This window comes from Elephantulus edwardii, unplaced genomic scaffold (genome assembly GCF_000299155.1).
Source record: "Elephantulus edwardii isolate Elephantulus edwardi_28Jun2011 unplaced genomic scaffold, EleEdw1.0 scaffold00089, whole genome shotgun sequence".
Classification (NCBI taxonomy): Eukaryota; Metazoa; Chordata; class Mammalia; order Macroscelidea; family Macroscelididae; genus Elephantulus; species Elephantulus edwardii.
This window is the reverse complement of record NW_006399839.1, coordinates 11,218,675-11,239,753: the sequence shown is the minus strand read 5'-3', so window position 1 is coordinate 11,239,753 and position 21,079 is coordinate 11,218,675. Positions and strand designations below refer to the sequence as shown.

Genomic DNA, 21,079 nt, shown 5'->3' with positions numbered 1-21,079 from the left:
TGCAATGCCTCGCTGGGCCACCCCACTCTGCTCTTCAGTCTCCTTTTCTGTTACTCTTCAGTGACCCCATCTCCCAGTGGAAATTCTGAAGTAAGTTCAGGGCTGAGTGCAAAGCACCTTGATTTCCTTGAAATTCTTCCTAGCCTATCCTGCCGTGTTATTTTCTTTCTGGATTATTTCCGTATTAACTGTCTGTTATACCACACTAAAGATTTGGTAAAAATTTCCAACCACATCTTTGAGCACGATGATGATTCAGAGCATGATGTTTGCCTTCTCTTAGCACCCAGTTAATGCTCACTCTGCCACTGAACCAGCTTGTAACTGAACCCCCAGTGGGTTTAGAAACTGCAGATTGCAGAAGGAAAAACTCACTCCTCCTCCTTGGAGCAGCTAGTGGATTTGAACCATGAGCCTTTGGAATGACAGCACAACTCTCAATACTACTGGGCCACCCACGTCCCCATAAGTTGTGCAGATTTAGCGGACTGTGGCTCTGGGCCCACTCATCATTCCCTGTTATATTAAGAGTATGGTTCTCTCTGTTCATGGTATTTGACAGTTTGATGATTCCTGTTCATATCAGTGACATACATTCCCAGTGGTCAGGGAATCTGTAGGTGACAGTGGCACTCAAGAAGAGACATTAAAAATCCTTTGACTGTCAGGAGGTACAACTGGAGCTTGTTAACTCCTCTGAGCCTTAGTTTCCACATCTTTAAATGGGAGTGATTTTATTGACACCTCAGAAGGTGATTTTGAGAAGTAGAGATTCCATTTCCAACACAGCAGAAGTGCACAGTAAATATTAGCTCTAGGGTCATCATTCACTTCTCCAAAATTCCTTTCAAAGTAAAGAGAATTTTTAGCCTTCATTATTTCTTAGGGTTGATGACATCTATACGCATATGACCCTAATTCTTTCCCTCCCTTCTGTCTGCTGTCTGTGCCCAGGGATTCCCTAGATTGTAGCACCTAGAGGCTTTGAAACTGGTCTAGATTTCCTTGCCCTTGTCCTGTGTCTAATGAGTGAGTGCCTTGGATCCGTCATAAACCCGCCGCTGGCGGAGGAGACAGCGTTAGAAAGGAATTTTCACGTTTCCCATATTTTAAGAATATGGTGCTTTTTTAGACGATACATTTTTAATTTTTTCAAAACCCCCTATCTTCTACAGAAGGGAGTTTTGAAACCTGAGCACGTGAATTCTATTTTGTTGTTTGTAGGATTTTGACACTTGATCAGCAGACTCCTTGGTAACAGAGGAGTGATTTAGAACCTGCGTAAGATTTTCACTTCGAGACAAATTGTGCATATTTTATAGATGTAAATGTCTTGCTTTTTTGGGGTGTGTGTGTGTGTGTTTTCATTCTGTTTGAAGGCTTTGTGTATGTTGTACCATATTGTAGGTGTGTTGTGACATTGGTCTGAGTTGAGTACCTGTTCTGATGGTCAGAGTATTTGACACGCACATTCATTTTAGCTTCCAGATTGGACTTCTCTGATCTGGGAGAGAGGCCATCAATCATTTCACCAAATTGAAATACCACCTTTGAATTTAGTGATGTTCTCTTTATTTGGTGACGTTGTCACATTACGGTCTTCATTTCAGCGGAATGCTTTGTGACTATTTCAGCTCCATGCTGACAGAGGCACAGTATTACAAAATCAGGCTTCTCAAGGTCTTTGTAGGAGCTTTGCCAATGCCTGTCCTTCACAGTGCCTCCAGAATCCGCTCAGTGCGCAGAATGTTTGAGCAGAAGGTAATGGTGTTGAATAAGAAGTTGATCCAGAAGTTGTGGTTGTTTTCAATTATCCATATAAACATGTGGCTTATTACTCATCCCTGCAACCTGTCCTGTTTGTCTTCTGTATCAGTTAACGCTGGTCTGAGCGGAGACTGGCAGTGAGAAGAGTGGCCTCTTAGAAGAGTGAGCAGCTTGCAGGGAACCTTTCCTTAACGTGCTGGGCCCGTGTTTGAGAGTCGTTCTAGACAAGCCAGAGACCAGCTCTCCTTTGTAGCTGACAATGACTAACTTGTTGCTGCCCAGATTGCTTGCCATTTTTACCCTGTGTCTGTGGGGGATAGCTTGTAGCATTAGTTATTGAAGAATTCCCACCATGCTGTTGGCCAGCCTAGGAAGAATGAAACGAAACAAGAAGGGAAGTTGAAAGTCCTCATGGAAATCTCTCAAGGTTGAAGTTGTTCAGAAAGCAATTCGCAAGCTCGTCTGATGGCTACTGAGTGGCATCCTGAACCTGGTCACCACCTTGTGGACAGACGGCCATGTGCCACCTTGTTCCAGCAGTTACGTACATGTGAATCTCAGGAGTTACCTTAGACTAAGTCCCCTCCCTCTGATCCACATTTGAGACCACGTTAAGAACCATGCTAACTAATTAGTATCCAGTTAGACTGCATTCTGAATTATTATAATGTGTATTGTGTATATGTGGAGGGGGGACATGATGAGGGTTTACTTCAGGCATGTTGCTAGGAGGGGCTAATCTTTGGAGAGAGATATGAGGCTTGGATGGCTGGAGGGTCAGTGGAAGGAGAGGAAGACCTTTGACCTAGTAGATTGACGGGGTGACTACTACAGTGGGCTCTTGTGTGTCTGAATGACACGGCGATTGCTGTAATGGGCTCTGTGTGTCAGGGAGGGTGTGAATGCACAGGGAGGACAGGGTTCATATCTTTTGTTCAGAGGGTCTCTTATGAGTCATACTCAACCCAGTGGCACCTAACAACAACATTATAATATATAATATTCTAGAATAAAGCAGATTTAAACAAGGCCGGGTCTGGGGGTACCTGCTTTGGCAGTGAGGCTCTTAATGTCGTATGAAAGCACATATTTAACACTTAAAAAAAAATCCAGTGCCTTTGAGTTGATTTCAGTGATTCTCAGGACAGAATAAAGAGCCCCAAAGTGTTTCCAAGGCTGCAATCTTTATAGAAAGGAACTCTGGTGACTCAGTCCATCATATCGCCACCACTTACCAAAAGGCCCTGAGGCTTCAGCGGTTCAAGTCCACCAGCAGCTTCACAGAACAAAGATGAGCTGTCTCCTCCCACTAAAATGTCCAGTCTCGAAACCTGACGGAGTCTTCGACTGCCACATCTTTGTCCAGGGAGTGAGTTCAGACCTCTGACTTTTCAGTAAGCAGCCAAGCACTTAGTCACTGTGTCTCCAGGGCTCCTGTTTAATACTCAGCATACATTAACCATGCCAGCTTCTACAGAGGATCCGTGTAGAGTTCCTCGTTGTCTACGAGCTCAGTGCCCTGGGAGTGAGGCAGGATCATTTCTAGATTTATTCTGGGTCCTGAACGCCCCCATCCTCGGGCAGGATGGGGTCAGGGAAGTGCTTGGGCAGCTGGACCTCTTGCAAAGCATCTTACGCTCTGAACTAAATTTTCTTCAGACATTTCATTTGAAGGGTGACCTTGTGGTGTCACTTGGTTCTAGTGTCACGCCTACAGGGATTGGCGGCAAGCATGGAATACTGGGGGGGGCGGAGGGGGGGTGGAAGCTCAAAAAAAAAGAGCAGTTCAGACTCATGGAAAATATGACTGGTCATCCAGGCAGTAAGCTTTCCTCTCTTCATGTCACTTTGCCTCTTTTGTGAAATTAAGTTCTCTCTCTCTCTCTCTGTCTGTGTGTGTGTGTGACACACACAAGCATAAACTCATCATGTTTACTTCTTCCGGGTTAGCATTTCCCTTTTGCCCATTCAGGTGAGCATCTGTCTCCCATGTTCAAGGCCTCTGACAGGAGGTTGTGCGTGACTTTCTTGGACCCTTTGATGTGCCCAGTGCCAGGGTGGTTAAGTATTTGCTGAATCTGGCCAAGTAAAAATAAGTTAACTGCTGGGCTTCCTTGTTTAGCCATGTACTTTAACAGAGAATACATTGTCCAAATGGTCCCAGCACCTAACTGAAGCCGAGACAGAGCGGGTTAGGGAACTGGGTTTTCTTGAAATTTTACTATATACACCAGATACCAAAACCCAGAACCCATCCTCATCCTGTCGATCTTGACTCGAGCAGAACCGCACCCTGGGGTTTCCAAAGCTGTATTCTTGACAGAAGCCATCTGCTCCCCTGGAACTCCTCATGGCTTCAAACCACTGAGCTTTTCGTTTGCAGCAGAGTGCTCCAGCCACTGTGCCACCGGGGCTCCTCCCCTCAGGACACATGATGCACATTCTGTAATTTCATATTGGTACTGACTGCACTTTTTAACTGAGATTGGGCATTCAGTTTGCCACCATCTGAGAAATTAGAACATGGACTTAGAAGCTTTGTGGGGACTTCGATGTCCTCTCAAAGTATCCTCTCCAATCAGAATGCTCATAATAAGCCTGTCCCATCTTCACACCGACGCGTTTTTACGTACAAAGAGGAGATGGAGAGTGGCAGGAGGCTCTGGAGGAGAGGATGACATATTTCAAAAATGAGTTCCCAGAATGCCTTTGGATTTGTTTTCTTTTCCTTTTTTTTTTTTTCTCAGTTCCCTTTTAACATGTGTTTATATTTGTTTGTCACCGATACAGGGAATTCGTTCTTGTGGATCACACGGGCCTGATTGCTCCCCGTTCCAGTTAAACACACTGTTCTTTGTTTAGTTAGGTTGTGTGGCTGCAGTATCCATTTCTCCCCCGTAGGCCTCAGCCACATACCTTCGGGAAGGCGAACATGCATTGTTAAATTAAAAACATGATGGGCGCTTTGGGGTTTCATGTGTATAGTTAGAAACATGAAATTTAAGGAATTCCGTGCGTATACACGCTATTTAAATCAGACCTTGGAAATGTTTCACTAGCTGGTGTTTGCTGTATTTCAGATGTAATTTAAATTATGTAGCGATGAGTCACAGTGTTGGGTTCCTCTCTTAGCCCGTGATTCTCATCTTATGGGATTTGTGATTGGACTGTCTTGTCTTTTCTTTTTTTTTTTTCAGTGAGCCAGTTCCAACTTTTAAAAAAATTTTTTTTAATTGTTGTTTTACTCTTTTTTGCTTTAATCTGTACAAAAGGGAACGCTGGTAACATAGTCTGTAAGGAGTTGCACTTGAACCCAAAGAACCCAAAGGCAGTACCTCTCCCCTGGCTTGAACCCACCGTTAACTACAGGGGAGAAAGATGGGTCATTTACAGCAGCGCATTCAGTGAGGACTCGTTTCAAACTGGAATTTAGTGTGGTGTGATGTGAAGTGAATCTGTAGAAAACTCCTGTGCATCAAGGGGAGCTCTGATGGCCTAGTGGAAAGAAGCTGTGCTGCACTCCTGAAGGCACGTGGTTCGAATCCACCACGTGCTCCGCTGGAGGAGGAGTAATTTCCTCCTGTGACAGTTGGATCTGATTTGATGGCACACAGCAAGGAAAAAAAGGGGGGGAGGGAAATAAACTCATGTGCATTAACAAAATAATTCTGTTTACTCATCTATTTCCTTTTTTTAAAAAAAAAACATTTTGGACAAGTAAGAATTAATTCTGTCTTGCCTTAGATTAGGAATTAATTATACATCAATTTGCTATGGGTTGAAGTTCCACATGAAAGCTCTTATTTAATTCACATTTTGGCTTTCTTTAATTTGTGATTATTATCTGAACTGATGAAGAAGAAAGCCAGAAACATTTGTTTTGTTAGGTCCTGAAAGAGCTTTGCCCAGGCTGTGAGCCTTTTAAGTTGGGGCAGCAACTCTGAAAGTTCTCTGGATCCGGAATTTCCTGCCAGCCCAAAGGCAGACAGTTCAAGCCCACTGTGCTGCTCTGGGGTAGAAAAATGGGTAGTTTCTTCCTGTGTGATTTACTGCCTCTGAAGACCCGCTGGAGGGTCAGCTATGCATTGGTTCTGACTTTACGGCTATAACACAACTTTTAATAGATGCCGTGCTTCTAAGTCCAGGTGTTTGTAGTAATATATACACCTGTAGTGGTAGTTTATAATTTTGTTTGTTTTGGTTTTTTGTTATTAACATCATGGGAAGAATCTATTTCTGAGTATGGAATTGGTGTCTCCATTCTCACGCCAGGAGGTCCTGTTAGGTTTGGCTTTCACATCTAAGCAGTGTCAGCTTCACTGGTTTTCATTTCTTCTCCAGTAGGGACGTTTTAAGCCATCCCTTCATTTCATTAGATGGTCTGAAGACCACATCTTAAATCAAGAGGTGAATCACAAAAATCCGTTTTAGAATTGGCAGAGGCCTTAAATGTCATGTATATATTAGTAGTAATATAACAAATACACTGAGGTGTCTCGGAGCTCAGCTTTCCTGTGGTGGCAGTGGGGTTATGTCTCTGTAAAGAACTCACACTGCAGAGCATTGAGACTTTGGAAACTTTGGCCAAGAAATACATATATACAACAGATTGCATACTTGCTGTTCTTTCCCAAAGTTTGTTATATATTTATCTTTGAAATAAGAGTCACTTGCACGTTGGGTGGAAACTGGAAAGTGGGTAGAGACTGCATATACATTTTGCATCTGGAAATTCACTCAGTTCTTTTTGTCCTATCATTTACCATCTTAAAATAGTTTTATAGATCACTGCCCATTTGAAATGACCAGTATCATCACCATGATTGGCGGGGCTTTCGGGTGGGGGGTGCTGTCAGTCCCTGGAAAGAATGTGAGAAACAAATTTGCTTAATTGTGGATGGCACGTGTGCGCACGCTCTCTTCCCAGAGCGCAGTTTGGGCATGGGCATGTCTGTATTCCGTTCATCTTACCCTTTAATTAGAGCCAGGCTTCATCCTCCTGTTTTCTCCAGAGTTGTTGTTGAATTCTGAAGAGTTGCTTTGACCCTGGAAATACCCATGGTTTTTATTTATCGTGAGATGTCTGGTGACTTGGGGATTATTGGGTGATCCCTGGGGAGTGACTGGTAGATTCTGGCCTCTTCTTTTCCTGACAAAGAAGCCAGACCTGCAGGAGCTCCGGACCCTCCCCAGGAGATACAGTTCTAGAGCGCGTACCCCCTAACACCAGCTCATTGTGTGTTGATAAAATGAACCTTAAAAGACCAGTCTAAGTACATTTTTTCGTGAGACTGTCCACTCAGAAGCTAGCTACCTCCTGTGGAAGGCTGGTCTGCGGCTTCCACACAGGAGCCCAGCTTGAGCGTGTGGGGCCTGCAGGGCCTGGAGCGGGAGGCCAGTGTATAACTCTGATTTGATCACCGCCCCCAGCATCCACAGAACAAGTATATCTCTGTTGAAAGACTGCTGGCACCAAGCAAAGCGGTGGTTTTATCCTCGTTTATTTACATAATAGAATCTGTATTCTCCCTCCCAGGCACTTTTCGTGTTCCCTCACTACACCTGGAACAGAATGCAGATATATCATTGATACCCACTAGGTACTTGCTGGATTAGATTTGTGTAGAAATTACCAAGTTGTGTGTATGTGGATGTGCATATGTGCCGAGCTTTCACAGTGGTAATCCTACGGATGAGAACATGATGGCAGAGGAAAGATCGCACTAACCAGGTTCTTCTGTCGATGGTGGACTTACCTACAGAAGGACAGGGTTGTGTGATATTTGTTTCTACATGCTTACTGGTGTTACCTCATGGGTTTTACTCGTGTGCCAGGTTTCATCAGATGAAATGTTGTGACAGAGGAGCTGTTCTGAGAAAACTGGTGACTTCACAGAACATCCAGGCTCATTGTTGTTACCAGGGTCAAACTCTGACCTGCCTCATCCCTAGAATTAATTCGCTTGAAACTAGATTTCATTGCCTAAATGAAGAAGCGGTTTTAGAATAAAACCTAGGAATCGATCACATTTTGAGATTGCGTTTCTGTAGCTGAATGGAAAGACTTGCACACGCCCGGTGAACTTTCTGGAGATGGGCTGTGAGAGCACGTCGTTGCTGTGTGCCGTGCGTGGAGGCTGACAGTGGCGCCCAGTGGGCCAGCCTCGTGACTTCTCGAGTGCAACATGAAGCTGATGACAGTGTTGACAAAGGGACAAGCACTTGTAAAGGCTGCTCTACCCTTTGGCTCACTGGCTTCATGTTTATAAACATTAATCACTGCTACTACCCATGACTTTTGCTCTTAGGAGGAAATTTCATTTCACATTGCTTTACAGATTGAAAGTAGTGAGTGCAATTCAAGTATAAAAGAGAAAGAAAACAAAGTATGTCTTACTCCAGCTACTCATCTGCAGTTTTAGTTACACGTTATGATACTCCTAGGAAGGAGCTGAAGCATCCTCTTATGAGCACAAGCATTCCCAGAGTAGCCCCTCCCCAGGCCACACCCCCACATCCCCTTTGCTGTTGTGATGCAGTTGATAAGTAACTCCTGTGCTCTGCTGCATGCTGAGCACCTGAGACCTGGAGCCTCAGCTGGGTCGGGTCGGGTGGCACTGTCTCTGGCACTCAAGTCTGTAGGGAAACAACAAGCATGTGCTACAAGCTCCTGGTTCGTGCCCCGCTCTCATCTCCCCAAAGTTAATTGCGTGAAAGCCTACACTGATCTGCTTCACAGAAATTGTAGTGCATCAAACCCTGACAGGGTTGCAGTTTCTCTCAGATTTCATAATGAAAACCTAGCAGAACTTTCCCCCAAACACAAAAACTGGGACCACGCATGCCCTCACCCAGATGCAACTGTTGTGGTATCACATTGGTTTTGCCCTTTTCTGCCTTCCTGATCTCCCTCTGCCCTTGCTATCTCCACGCAGGTACATTAGGTGTCTTTTCATCAAGAACAATCTTATCTCCCTCTTACTTTCTCCCTTCTACTTTTTACCCAAACAAGTCTTGTCCTGTTTCCCCACCTGTGCCATTTAAATGATGAGGTCTGATCAGTTGTGTAAATGAAAGTCTACATATCTGAGACAGTTCTCTAAACTTTGACAATTACAGATAATTTTTGCTGCTTTATCGCTTCTCAGATCCCCCTGCTACTGAGCATGCCTGAGGTAATAAAGCAGTGCCCTTTCCCCTTTGCTGATATTTGAAGACACAGAAGAGGGAAAATGGGTTTAGGAGGGCCCGTACGTATTAAGGGCTCACTGTCGGCTGCAGCATGAATAGTATTTGCTAGTTAATAGGAAATCTGAATAGTGTAATTTGAGGTTGAGCAAGGCATCTGTTAAACTTGAGATTTTAGGAATAACTTCGTCTGTGGAAGGAGGGTTTGCAGCCAGGGAATACTGCTGCTGCAGATAAAATGATTTCGATCTTGCAAAGAGCAGAATTAAACCCATCTGAGGGTTGTCTCTCTTCCTGCACGCCTTTGACGTCGTTACACAGCCGTTGATTCTAATCAGAACATAATTTATCGTCTTCTGTGTTCCCCCTTCTAGAAGGAGCTGGCCAACAACCCCGACGGTCCCCAGATGTGTGCCTATAAGCTGGTGACCATCAAATTCAAGTGGTGGGGGCTGCAGAGCAAAGTGGAAAACTTCATTCAGAAGGTAAGCCCACTTGGAACGCCGCGGCTGCAACTTAATATTTGAAGACGGCTCTTTGTTGGGCATTTCCTGTTACCACTTTCCATGTTCCTCTTGGGAGATGAGAATTGTTAACCCTGCTTTGTTCCTATTTCCCTTTCTCTTTTTTTTTCCTCCCCTCTGCTTAGATACAGCTAAGAAACACGGTAGCAGAGACATGAAGAGATTTTCCTTGAGGAAGAACCTAGCCATTTTCTTTGTTGACAATACTTATAAAATTTTAATTTATTAGTTTGTATACAGTCATTCATATATGCATTGTATTTAATTTGTGTACATTGTGTTTTTTATAATCATTTGTATATATTATTTTACAGAATTAATTATTACTCATTTATGCATATTACCACCCCACCTCTTCAAATCCCTATTGTCTTGTTTTTGATTGGTCTGCCCAGCTCTGGTGTAGTTTACTCTTTCCTTGGACACAGCCATTTCCCCAGGGGACTGACATCCTGCACTGGCTGGAAAGAGAGGGCAGGGCCAACCCCAGGAGGCTCCTTGTAGGCACATATTCACACATATCTCTCATGACACATGCACCTTGCACCCTCGCACAGATTGTCTTTAAATGTTTGTTCTCACTGAGAATCATTGGACGCTGGAGTAATCTGAGGGTCCAAATTCTGATTGCTTTTCTCATGTCTTTATTAAAGTGAACGTGGCAGAGGCAATCAGATCTAAGGAAGGGAGAGAGATTTGTACTTGAATAAAAACACAAGGACCGTACCAAGCTGCTTTAGTGTTGCTGACGGTGTTTTTCTCTGGTGTGGACATTGATTCTGTTGTCATAACGAAGAAACATCCGTTATATGATGTTACGATATCTTTGCTGCTTTCAAACTGTAGCCGTGTTAAGAAAAGGATCCTTTTAGGATGATGGGTGATTTTTGAAAATGGATAATGGTAGCAGAACACATTGAATGCAAGGTCTTTGAATGATGTGCTTAATTAAAAAAGTAACAACGGGCTTTGTGTTAGACATGTTTTATCACAATTTTCAAAAGAAAACTTGACTTTAAAATGCTGGGAGCATGCTTATCGTTGAGCCTGCTTGCAGTTGGCCCCCAGGAGGCACTCGGTGAATGCTGGCTGGCTTTTTGGCTCTTGGATTGTAGGAATAAATTCATAATCCGGTTCTGATAAAGAGAAGTCCCAGATGGAAATGATGAAGCCCCTTACATTCATGCAAGAAAGTTTAAAAAGTTGAAGATTGTCCAGAAGTACTCATTGTGCCATGTCCTTTCTCCCTTCTTGGAAAAGTTGAGCAAAACGTCAATAACCCAGCAATTAAAACCACTGATTATAAATATTAAGTATATATGATGGCCATAACAAAGCAGAAAGAGAGAGAAAAGAATAATAATTCTTCAGTTAACAAAACCTCTTAGTTCAAAACCCAATAACTGTATTTATTCCTCTCCAACAATATTCCCTAGGATTTCAGAGATGCTAAGAATGATAATGTATGGTTTACAGAAGAAAAAATCAGTTTGACCTTTGGTCATCGACATTTAGAAGAAAGTAAAGCCAAATCCGTTCTGATAAGAATTTATGTTGGATCAGAACATGCCCATCATATTTCTTTCATTTCTGCTGAACCATGCTATCATTGCCAGAAAAGGTTGTTTCTTGTTCCAGAGAGACATCTTTATTTTTATATTGTTGGACAAAATGATTTTCAGTGGCAGTATAGTGGTCTTTCCAACTCTGTCTGAATTTCATAGATTTTGTTCGTTTTAGGATATGTAAGGTTTTATAGGCTCTTTAAGGTGTGGATTAGCATGTACTAAAGTTAGTCTGTCGTTAATGCCACAAGTGTTAGGTTTTTGTAATCTTACACTAATTTTTTTTTCTGTTTTGTCTTAAAAGCAAGAAAAAAGGATATTTACAAATTTTCACCGCCAGCTTTTTTGTTGGATCGACAAGTGGATTGATCTGACAATGGAAGACATTAGGAGAATGGAAGATGAAACACAGAAGGAACTAGAAACAGTAAGACTTCCCCATTCTATGGGAATTGTCTACTTCTTCTTTTCTAAAACTGTTTGCATTTTTAGTAACCATAGGCTTGGGATGAAGACAAGTGTTACTAAAAGCCATTCACTAACCTATCTATCTTCATCAAAATCACGTTTCTCAGACACTAATCTCCTGCTTTCCAATTTCTTTTCTGATTTTTCTGTTGAGCTGCATTTGTGAAGGTAGATTAATCTAGAATGTGTTGTCAAACGCCCAGTGTTTTTGTGTATGTGTGTGTGTGTGTGTGTATGTTCTTTTTATACATTCTTTCTCTGTGATGGTGCCTAGTTCATAGAGTACCTTAATAAATACTCAACTGTGCCAGGTCAAACCATCTTGGGCTCATTTGGGGTGGGCGAGAGGGTTGCATCTGCTGTCACACTAAGTCTTTTTTCCTTCTTCTGTAAAAAAATAAGGCTAGTATATTGCCATTGCTTCTAGAAATGCCTTCCCCAGCCCTGAACTAGTGATAGAGCCTTGATTTTTTTCTTTTATCCCCTTCTCCCACCAAGCCTCACGCAGGAATCCAGGACACTCTTGGGCCACATGTCTGCTTACCCTGTCAGAATGCAAGCCTGCTCTCCCTCGCCAGCTCCTCTTTCTTCCAGACTCTTGTCTTGCATGAGTCTGGTCTTGCTATTTTGCTTAAGCCCCTCTTCTCTGCAGTTGGCAGTAAAGCCCCACTGGGGATCTGAACTCGAGGAATCTGCAGGATAGGAGTTTCCATGCAGTCATCAGCGAAAGTCCTCCCAGCACTGGAAGCCCTGCAGGCACGCGTGTTTGTGTTTGACAAATGCCTGTGTGTGCGGCAGGAGCTCCGTGTAATCACAGAAGAATGGCAGCCAGTCAGGCTCTTTGGCATCAGAGGAAATCCATTTCTCTGGCACAGTGCGTCCTAAAGAATCTGTGTGGAGATTGCTTACTTTTGGTGATTATAGCAGATCTGCTTCTAATTAGTTTTGCACAAACCTTCTGAGAGGCCTCGGACATACTTTCTTTATAAGGCAATAAAATATTTTAACCTTATCTTAAACATAAAGTAAACCGTAGACCGTCTCCAACTTATGAATGGACTTCGTTCCAAATTTTTTTTTTAAGTTGATATGTTTGAAATTTGGAACATACTTTTCCCACAGAAACGACATTCTAAAAACCAGGATATGGTTTCTTGGCCAGTCAGCCACTATGACCCCCACCTCTCATACTTCTTACATGACCAAGCATTGGATCTTAGGAGTGGGGTACTGAGGAGACTGTCTTCTACCCCCACACCCAGGCGGAATACACACACAGGAACATGTGGGTGCTTCTCAGCTTTGTTCCCACTGTGTGTTCCCTTTCCCAGGAGCCAGATGCTGCCCTCTGAGAAACACCTCATTTTTAATCCTCTTCCTCCTGCCTTGCCCGATTTGCCTCCATCCCAGTTGCTTTGGCTCCAGAGGTACCTGCCAGCTCCCCTTTCAGCTCCTCACAGCTGCTGGACATTCAGAAGGCCACAGTGTACTTGCCCTCATTGTCCATGTTGGCATTCTCAGAGGGACTCAGCAGCCACAGCAGGAAACTGGTTCTTGGTTAGGCCCCGAGGAGGCGCCCCCTCCTCCAGATTCTCGTTCTTAGGCCGAGCTGACCGGAAGGGGAGGAGATCACTCATGAGCTGGTGCGGGCCTCTGCACCCCTGAGACAGAACTTGGCCAAGACCTCTTCCACCCCGCCTTGCTGCCTTTATATTTGCAGTCCCATGATCTCTGAAGAGAGACTGGTCCCGTCATCAACCCAGAGACCCTTTACGTGAGGTAGGGATGCTCGCTTCCACCGAGATGGGAGTTGTGCACAGTAAAGACGCATGAGACAGACAAGTTATTAGACAGCGGCCCATTTTATTAGACAGTACTGCTTCCACACAGCAAGAAAGGATCAGTTCCCTCTGAAGCTGGTAGAAGTGTGTCATTGGTTCATGGTCAGAGTAGATGAACGGTTCTTTGTTAAATGTTTCAGAACTTTTAAAGACAGATTTCTTGTGCTAGTACTTGCATGAGAATCTGTATTTCTCTGGACCATTCAGCCTACTGCCGTCCTGTCATTGCCAACTCCTACCAGCCTTCCTTCCTGCTTCCAGGCCTGTAGAGCAGCTGGTGGAGTCAAACCACTCACCTTTCAGTCCGCAGTGCAGTGTATAACACATTGCACCGCCATCAGGCAGTGCTGTGTTCCACATTGAACTTCTGCTGCGAGTCCCAAGAGCTGGTATATGAGCATCTTCAGACTCTGGATGGCTGCTTGCCCATAGACCAGGCTCCAGTCACCCCCTTCCCTCCCAAGTCCTCTTCATGGTCAGAGGTCTCCCCTCATCTGTAACTTGGTAATAGCATTTGAAGCACTGTCATTCTCCTATCACTGAAAGGCCATTTACAGTGCATGGTTTAATGAATACACATTTATCCCTTTACCATTCGGGAGACCGGAAGTCCAGAGTCAGGGTGCTACTCTCAGGCTGAGTCTCTCTGTCTTCTGTCAGCACTGGAGGTCTTTTGTCTCTTCAGCTTCTCCTTTTTGGCTTCTTGGAGATCTTTTTGGATCTAGACATTTCTCTTCCATCTCTGCTTTCCACGTCTCATAGGAAGAGAATGCCCATCTCTCTCCCATGGACTGGATTTGAACCTCGGACTGTTCATTTTGCAGCATGGTACATAAGGCACTCTGCCACTGGGGCTGCTTAACCACAGGCCTAGAGGTTCGGGTTTATTTACCACATGTTTTTTGAGACAGTCCACAGCTTAATATCACGTGAGTGGTGAGGCGAGAGGTCTGCCCCTGCTTACAGCCCTGGGCCTCTGGGACTGGGCCTTGCATCCAGAGGGTACATGGGATGTTCAGCTATATGAATGTTCTCCATTCATATCTCTGTTGGAATAGGGGTTTGGGTCTTTGTGTGTAGTCATTGTATTTCTGCCTTTCCTGTTCATTCTTTTCGTGGCTTTTTATCCCCCTCATTAAGTTAGTTAGGCTGCTGTTGTGAATTTTCCTGTCTTTCTGATACAGCCTTATGTCCTTGTTTTGTTGTTCCTGTACTGTGTCCTGTTCTTTTCCTCTTCCTGGGTTTTGTCTGTTTGTTTGTTTAGTAAACTTCTTCCTAAGAACTCCTGAGAGGCCCTGGTCTTAGAAGCAGAGAGGGGATGACACCCCATGGCTCCTTGTTGGTCTCTATGAAAAGACCAGACCCTTGTGGGGGTTCCCCATGTTACATGGAGAGTGGTTCACCTGTCCTCAGGCTGTCTGATCATTTCATATCATCAGTCTGTTTGCTCTTGTTTCCTTGATTTCACTAAATTTGGTTCATGTTGTGTCAGAAAGGCCTTTTCATAAAAGTGCCTTGAGACCAAGGATCCTCAGAACTTCATTCTCAACATGCATATGAGTACAAGCAGGCCGCCTTCATGTCACTTCAGCTCTTTCTCCTCCATGTTTACTAACCCCTGTTTAGAGTTTGTGATTTTAGCAGCTCATGATTTTATTTTACGTTTAGATACGTAAGAAGGGTTCCGTCCGAGGCACGTCGGCTGCTGATGTCTAGATGAGTCCCCTGTAGGGTCAAAGACAATATCAAGCTGTGTAAGTGAAGACCTGGATGAAAAAGAATGTTTAAAACCAATACCATGCCGGTGACGGGTAGTTAACTTTCTGAGCAGAGCGCTAACTTTGAAGTGTTTGAAGTAGTTTTATTTGTATAATGTAAAAATTTCCATGCTTTGAAAATTGACAGGGAAACACTTGAAATGTTATCATGTAAGAATACCATTCTACAGATTGGATTTTGTAATCCTGGGCTAATTTTTAGCCTTATGGCTTAGAAACCAGCTGCCAAGGACACTTCCCAGCTGAGTTTTTGTTGAGAGCCAGTGAATTGCAGGGATTTGAACCCTTTAGAATTGTTGCAGTCATAACCAGCTGTGTGAAATCAGAACAGACCCAAATTTTTAGAAATTAATTAAGTGGAACAGTAACCAGAGCAGGAAGGGTGAAGGGTTGAAGCCCTGGAAAACGCAGGCATCATTTTTCAGGACCCTCGTGATTGGATTATTATTCAGACTATGGAAGAATAGCTCATAGTCAAAGCAGTTTGGTCAGCAATTAATCTTTGAGCTGAGCACTGCTGTTTCTGACTCTGCAGGTCAAGAGATTTGTACCTCAGACACTGCTCCTGCTTTCTATGAAGAAGATGACATTTTTCACCTATAATTTTTCTGCTTCCAATTCATACACATTTTACAGATTTGAGCCTGTTCTGGTATCACTTAGCCTTGACAGAAACCAAGAAGAACTGGTTTGAAACCTATTCAGTCGACCTGTTTCTTAGTAGGACCACTTGTAGCTTAAGGAAGTATTGTAAAGGCACTTTCGTTCTCACTGAAGGAACGCTGTAGACCCATACCATGAAAGCATGTCTCAGTTATCTGTTTCATGGATGTTTTCTACATCTCAAAAAGTCTTTCAGTGTTCAGTCTTCAGATAGCCTCACAGTTAGCCTTTATATGTGTAAATGCATGTTGGTTTTCATTTGCAATAGAAAATATTTCTGTGGTTTAAAAATTCCTTTAAAGATTGATATACTCCAGTAAGAGATTTTCATAGAGGAGAGAAAAGTGTAAAAATCTGTGTCACGCTTTGAATGAAACCAGTGTGAGGAACAAAAAAATCTTCATTTGTTAATATTGAATTAAATCTGTTGGGTAGGCGAGAACAAGATCACGCACTGCCACTGTCCCCCCACCATTGTTTGCTGCCCTCTTATATGAGCTACCTCCTCTTTCATCATTGAGCATGGGCGTAAGCAGAACCCCAGTACTCACTACAAGAAGTTGTATCAAATAAGAGTGAATTCACTCCCCCAAGAGCCATTTAAAACCCTTTCTTTAGAAGGGAGCTCTGGTGCACTAATGGCAATAAGCTGCACTGCAATCCGAAGGCACATGGTTCAAATCTACCAGATGCTCTCCTGGAGAAGGAGAAGCAATCTCCTCTTGTGCCAGTTGCATCCAATTTGACAGTCCACAACAAGAAAAGACCAAACAAACATAAAACCCTTTCAGTGTTCATTCAAATTTTTTTAAGTTGTTACTTTTGTTAAGTTCTGCGTTTCTGCAATTTACTTGTGGTTTTCTAGTTTATCTTCCCCTCGGACAGATATGCAATGCCATTAATAAGACCATTAATGCAGTGCCATTAATGAAGATGATAAAGAAGGAAGGATTTAAGTTTATAAAATATGAGAGTGAGATCGTGGGTGGGTACGTTTTCCTGCTGAAAGTTTTGCTGTGTTATGAATCCCCTGCCTTCCCCATGAAGAATGTGGGTGACAGGCCTATCATTTCCCATGCGTGTGCCTCCTGTGTGCTAACAGAGTGCACTTGTCTCTCCTTTTTCTTCCAGTTACGTAATCAAGGTCAAGTGAGGGGAACCAGTGCAGCCAGTGACGAGTGAAGAAGAATCTGACCAATATCTTGCAGTGTTGCCGTTTCCCCGACGTGTGCTTGTGGCCATGTACACACCTGCACAGTGGTCAGCCACCGGTGTATATATGTACATGTCTGTCTGTAGCTGTATATAAAATGCATGTAGAGCTACAGAGAAAGGGGCACACACACTGTGTATATAGCTGTACATACAAACACGCTGAAGGGATTAGGACACTCTCCAAAGTACTGTACCTATCTTCCGCAAGAATGCAAAAGAAAAATATTTTCAGTATCTATCACCTTGGAACAGATTCGAATAACCATCAAGAGTAATACCCTTAATGAAACAAATTGATTGCAATGTAATACTAGCTGGTATGCTTCATGACTTGCAAGTGTGGACCAATATATATAAATATATATATAGCGCCTTTTATTATATTTCTGTTTTTTTGAATCAGTCTCTTACAGATTGTCAGTTTAGGCCCACAAAAGGGGGGAAAAATGTACTTTTAAATTTTTTGGTAGACCAGGTAACCTGGCATGGAAACCCTGAATGTATTTATGACTATTTATTTCCAGTTGATTATGAATCTTACAGCCGAATTTGACACTATCTAATAGGAAGGAGTAAATTTACATGCCAATTTTTACTTGTGTGCCCTGAAGGGGAAAATCCTTTTAGGAAGGAGGGGGGGAAATAAAAAATTCTGGTTTTTATTGGATTTTTGTATTTTAAATTTCAAGTATTTTTGTACTATCAAATCTAGCAAAAAAAAAAAACCACAAAAAATGACAGTGATGGTTTGTGATTTGTAATAAATGTGATTTCCATGCACCTGTCAAAGGAAATTGATGGCTAGATGGATCGTCATAGCAATTACAGGCTGTGAGGAGAAATTGGACAAAGAGCGACATCTCTGGGGTCTCGTTTCTGAAATGACTGTTTTTAAAAATTCTAGTTTGGAAACTATGCAAATGGTCTAGATGCCTCGCAGCTCACAGGGCAGACTAGCAATGACGTTTCTCTCGTCCTGTTGGAAATACACCTTAAAGGGGAGACGCTGACTGGGAGCTAGGATGACTCACAGATACAGCCTCGCCTGCCCAGATGAGCTCCTCAGCGGGCGGCCATCGGCACACGTCTTGGCTGAATGCCGGTTAGACACCACTGCCGCCTTCTCTCGTTATTTTTACGAAAGGAACAATAGCCAGGTGGGATTTTTATCAGCTTTCTCTGTCCGGATCAGTTCCTCTCTCGTCAGTTGTAGAAGCTTGAATAGAATAATACTCTGGAAGCCTTCAGGTCACAAACTGTCTTGTCTAACCTCCCATCCTTCCTAGGACACACCAGCCCCACTAGTCAGATTGTGTTAGTCTGTTTCGCTGACAGCCCACCCTCCCTGCCCCTGGCCTTTCCAGGTGTCCCATGTCCCCACCCAAGTGACAGCAGTGACTTGGACAGAGCTGTGTTGGTCCGCTGCTGCACCACGATGTCTGTTCGCGCAGCAGCCGGGCGCACGTCTCCTCTGTCTCCCAGGTACTCAGGGTGAATTTAGACAAGCATGCACTCTCTGGGCACTGTTGCGAGATAGGTCTGTCAGAGCATCGTCACTGTCTGCGAAGCGTTCGCTGCGAGGAGAATTATGGTTAATTTTATGAACTAAAGAGTCTAGTCCCTGTAATGAACTTTTTAACTCTTGCTGGCGTCCGTAGCATCGTTGGGGGAGCCGGGGCCCACATAGCCATGCGAGCCCAGCGCATGAATCTTAATGTTTTCCTAACAACCGCGGAGAACGGAGGGGATGCGTGGAGAATGTAAAATACCTAGTATACTTGGCAGTCTCTTGTGTAAATTACAGTAAAACAAAGTCAATGAAATTTAAACAAAAAATAAATTTGATCACAAAATGCCACTTGTGACCCGCGTGGTCGTTTTCCTGATGTCACTTCTGGTTTGGAATTCTCTGGGCCACCTCTCGCATGTTTCAAGAAATCTATCATCTGCGGCACTTCCACTCTGGGAAAAATGTTTTCAGGATGAATTTTTCTTTAAAAAAGTGCAAATTCTTGTTCCTGTTGTTCACCTAAGGCCACATCAAATTGTTTGGTTTTGTAAAAGAGCCATCTTTGAAAGCTAAACTATCAAGTCATAGTACTGGTCTCAATTTTTAACTCTTTTCAGAATTTTTTTAAGAAACAAATTTATTTCTTAGGCTAGAAGAGGCTTCTTGTTAAAAGTTTCTGAAGTCTGGGATGAACAAACAAACTTAGGAATAACAGATCTGAACCCTGTCTTGTCCTTTGCCATCCTCTCAGTCTCTGACACACCTAAGTCCATTGCTCAGTCTCCGATTCTCTCCACTGGGTTGAGGGTCTCCCTCTTTTCACTGTCCTTCCACCCTCCTGTATATGATGTCCTTCTCCAGGGATTAGCCTCTCCTAGCAGCATGCCTGCAGTATGAAGCATAGAAGGTCCACGGTACTTTCAAAGCAACTGAGAGGGATTCTGCCTCTGTGATTCTTACATGACCTTGGCTTTTTGATCTGGGCCTCAGTTGACCTGCCCCCCCTTATGAGGATGTGTCACGTTGACACTGTTAGTTGCTGGGCGGGCACGAACTACTTGTGCCTGGTTCTCACTTCCAACTTCGAGCTGCTCAGCATTGGGAGACGGGGCCCACCTTGTGGGGAACTGACTATATAAGATACTTTTCCATTTGTTTGTTTTCTGAGCTCAATGTATTGGCATTTTATTTCTGACTCAGTGTGTTTATGTTGACAGCCTGCCATTGGTGTGTGCATGCCACAAACTGAGTGACCAGGCACCGTCCATTGGGGAAACAAAGAGGCTGATAATCTGCAGTCTAGTGTGTGAGCTCTTAGGAGCCGAGCTGGCTGAAGGGATCTTGGAGGTCTTGCTGGTTGTTGAAGATGGGAAAGCAGAATAACCAGATCAGAGGACTTAGTAAAATGCCAGCTCTTGACTTAGTGCTGGGAACAGCAGTGACAAAAAATAAAACCAGCAATACCCGGGAGCCGTTATTCCTCAGGGTCACCCAGGGCCTGCACTCCTTGTCCAGAGAGTGGAGGCCATGACCGCCCACTGTAGATCAGTTTCAGTTGTATCTTCTTCCATATCCTTGTCCCTCTCTGATCCATTCCTTCAGCAAACTGCTTTCTGACTCAGACAGTCATCAGCATCAGGCCAAAACTGACTGGTAGCAGGTTTTCTGAGACTAAATTCAGGGGAGGAAAGCGCCCATCCTTCTCCCAAGGCGCTGCTGGTAAATCAGAAATGTTTCAACTACAGGTTAGCAACTCAACTCCCTACAGACTACATGACCAGAGCTCATTAATCTCAATTCCTTTGCCTCCTCTGTGACCTAATGCATTTCAGCCCTCTCAGCCGAACTTCTAGTGGGTTTTCAAAGGCTGTAAATCGCACAAGGAGGAGATTGCCCATCTTTCTCCCTTGGAGCAGCTGGTGGGTTCAAACCGCCCAGCTTTGAGTTGGCAGCACACCTTTCCACTAGACCACCAGAGCTGCTGCTCTAGATTGTAGACTTTTGCAGCCCAAACAGCACCACCTGCAGCTCTGCAAAAGAGAGATGATTGTTTTTCTCATTTCCCCTCAGCAGCCGAGTTGGCAAGGGGGCTGGCGTGGTGTTCTTTGGGGATCCCTTGGAATGAGAATGTTCTGACATGGACCTTCAGATCTGCTAACCACCGAATGTTTTGAGATGTAGTTCAGTGAGTCCAAATTGGATTCCTCCAAAGATATTTGTTATCTCTCGTGGTGGTTGGGAGTGTCCATCGTGGGGAACATCGTGACAGATGCAGAAAGGATTGAAGTTGTCAACTATTTCATCTTGGCTTGGATCCACAGTCAACACCCTTGGTACCAGCAGTCAGGAAATCAGGAGACGTAGTGCACTGGGAAGAGTCTGTAGTCAGGGACCTCTCCAAATTCCTGAGGAGCAATAATGCCAGTTTGAGGACTAAGGTGCATCTGATTTAGGTCTTTCCAATCACTTGCTATGCATCTGAGAACAGAACAGTGAATAAGGATGACAGAAAAAGAATCGATGCCTTTGAGCTGTGGTGCTGGAGAAGAGCACTGAATAT

At 43.8% G+C, this 21,079-nt stretch overlaps 1 protein-coding gene across 1 annotated transcript in view; it reads left to right on the top strand.

Moving 5' to 3' along the window:
• The window catches only part of LOC102846001 (phosphatidylinositol transfer protein beta isoform-like), a 70,504-nt gene extending 53,279 nt beyond the window's left edge, over nucleotides 1-17,225 (top strand). Inside the window, exons 9-12 of the mRNA XM_006890472.1 lie at nucleotides 9,330-9,440; nucleotides 11,349-11,471; nucleotides 15,022-15,107; nucleotides 16,926-17,225. Of these exons, the coding sequence (XP_006890534.1) occupies nucleotides 9,330-9,440; nucleotides 11,349-11,471; nucleotides 15,022-15,069 (282 nt within the window). The 3' untranslated portion in view covers nucleotides 15,070-15,107; nucleotides 16,926-17,225. The remainder of the gene's footprint in view (nucleotides 1-9,329; nucleotides 9,441-11,348; nucleotides 11,472-15,021; nucleotides 15,108-16,925) is intronic.
• Nucleotides 17,226-21,079: the final 3,854 nt, after the last annotated feature.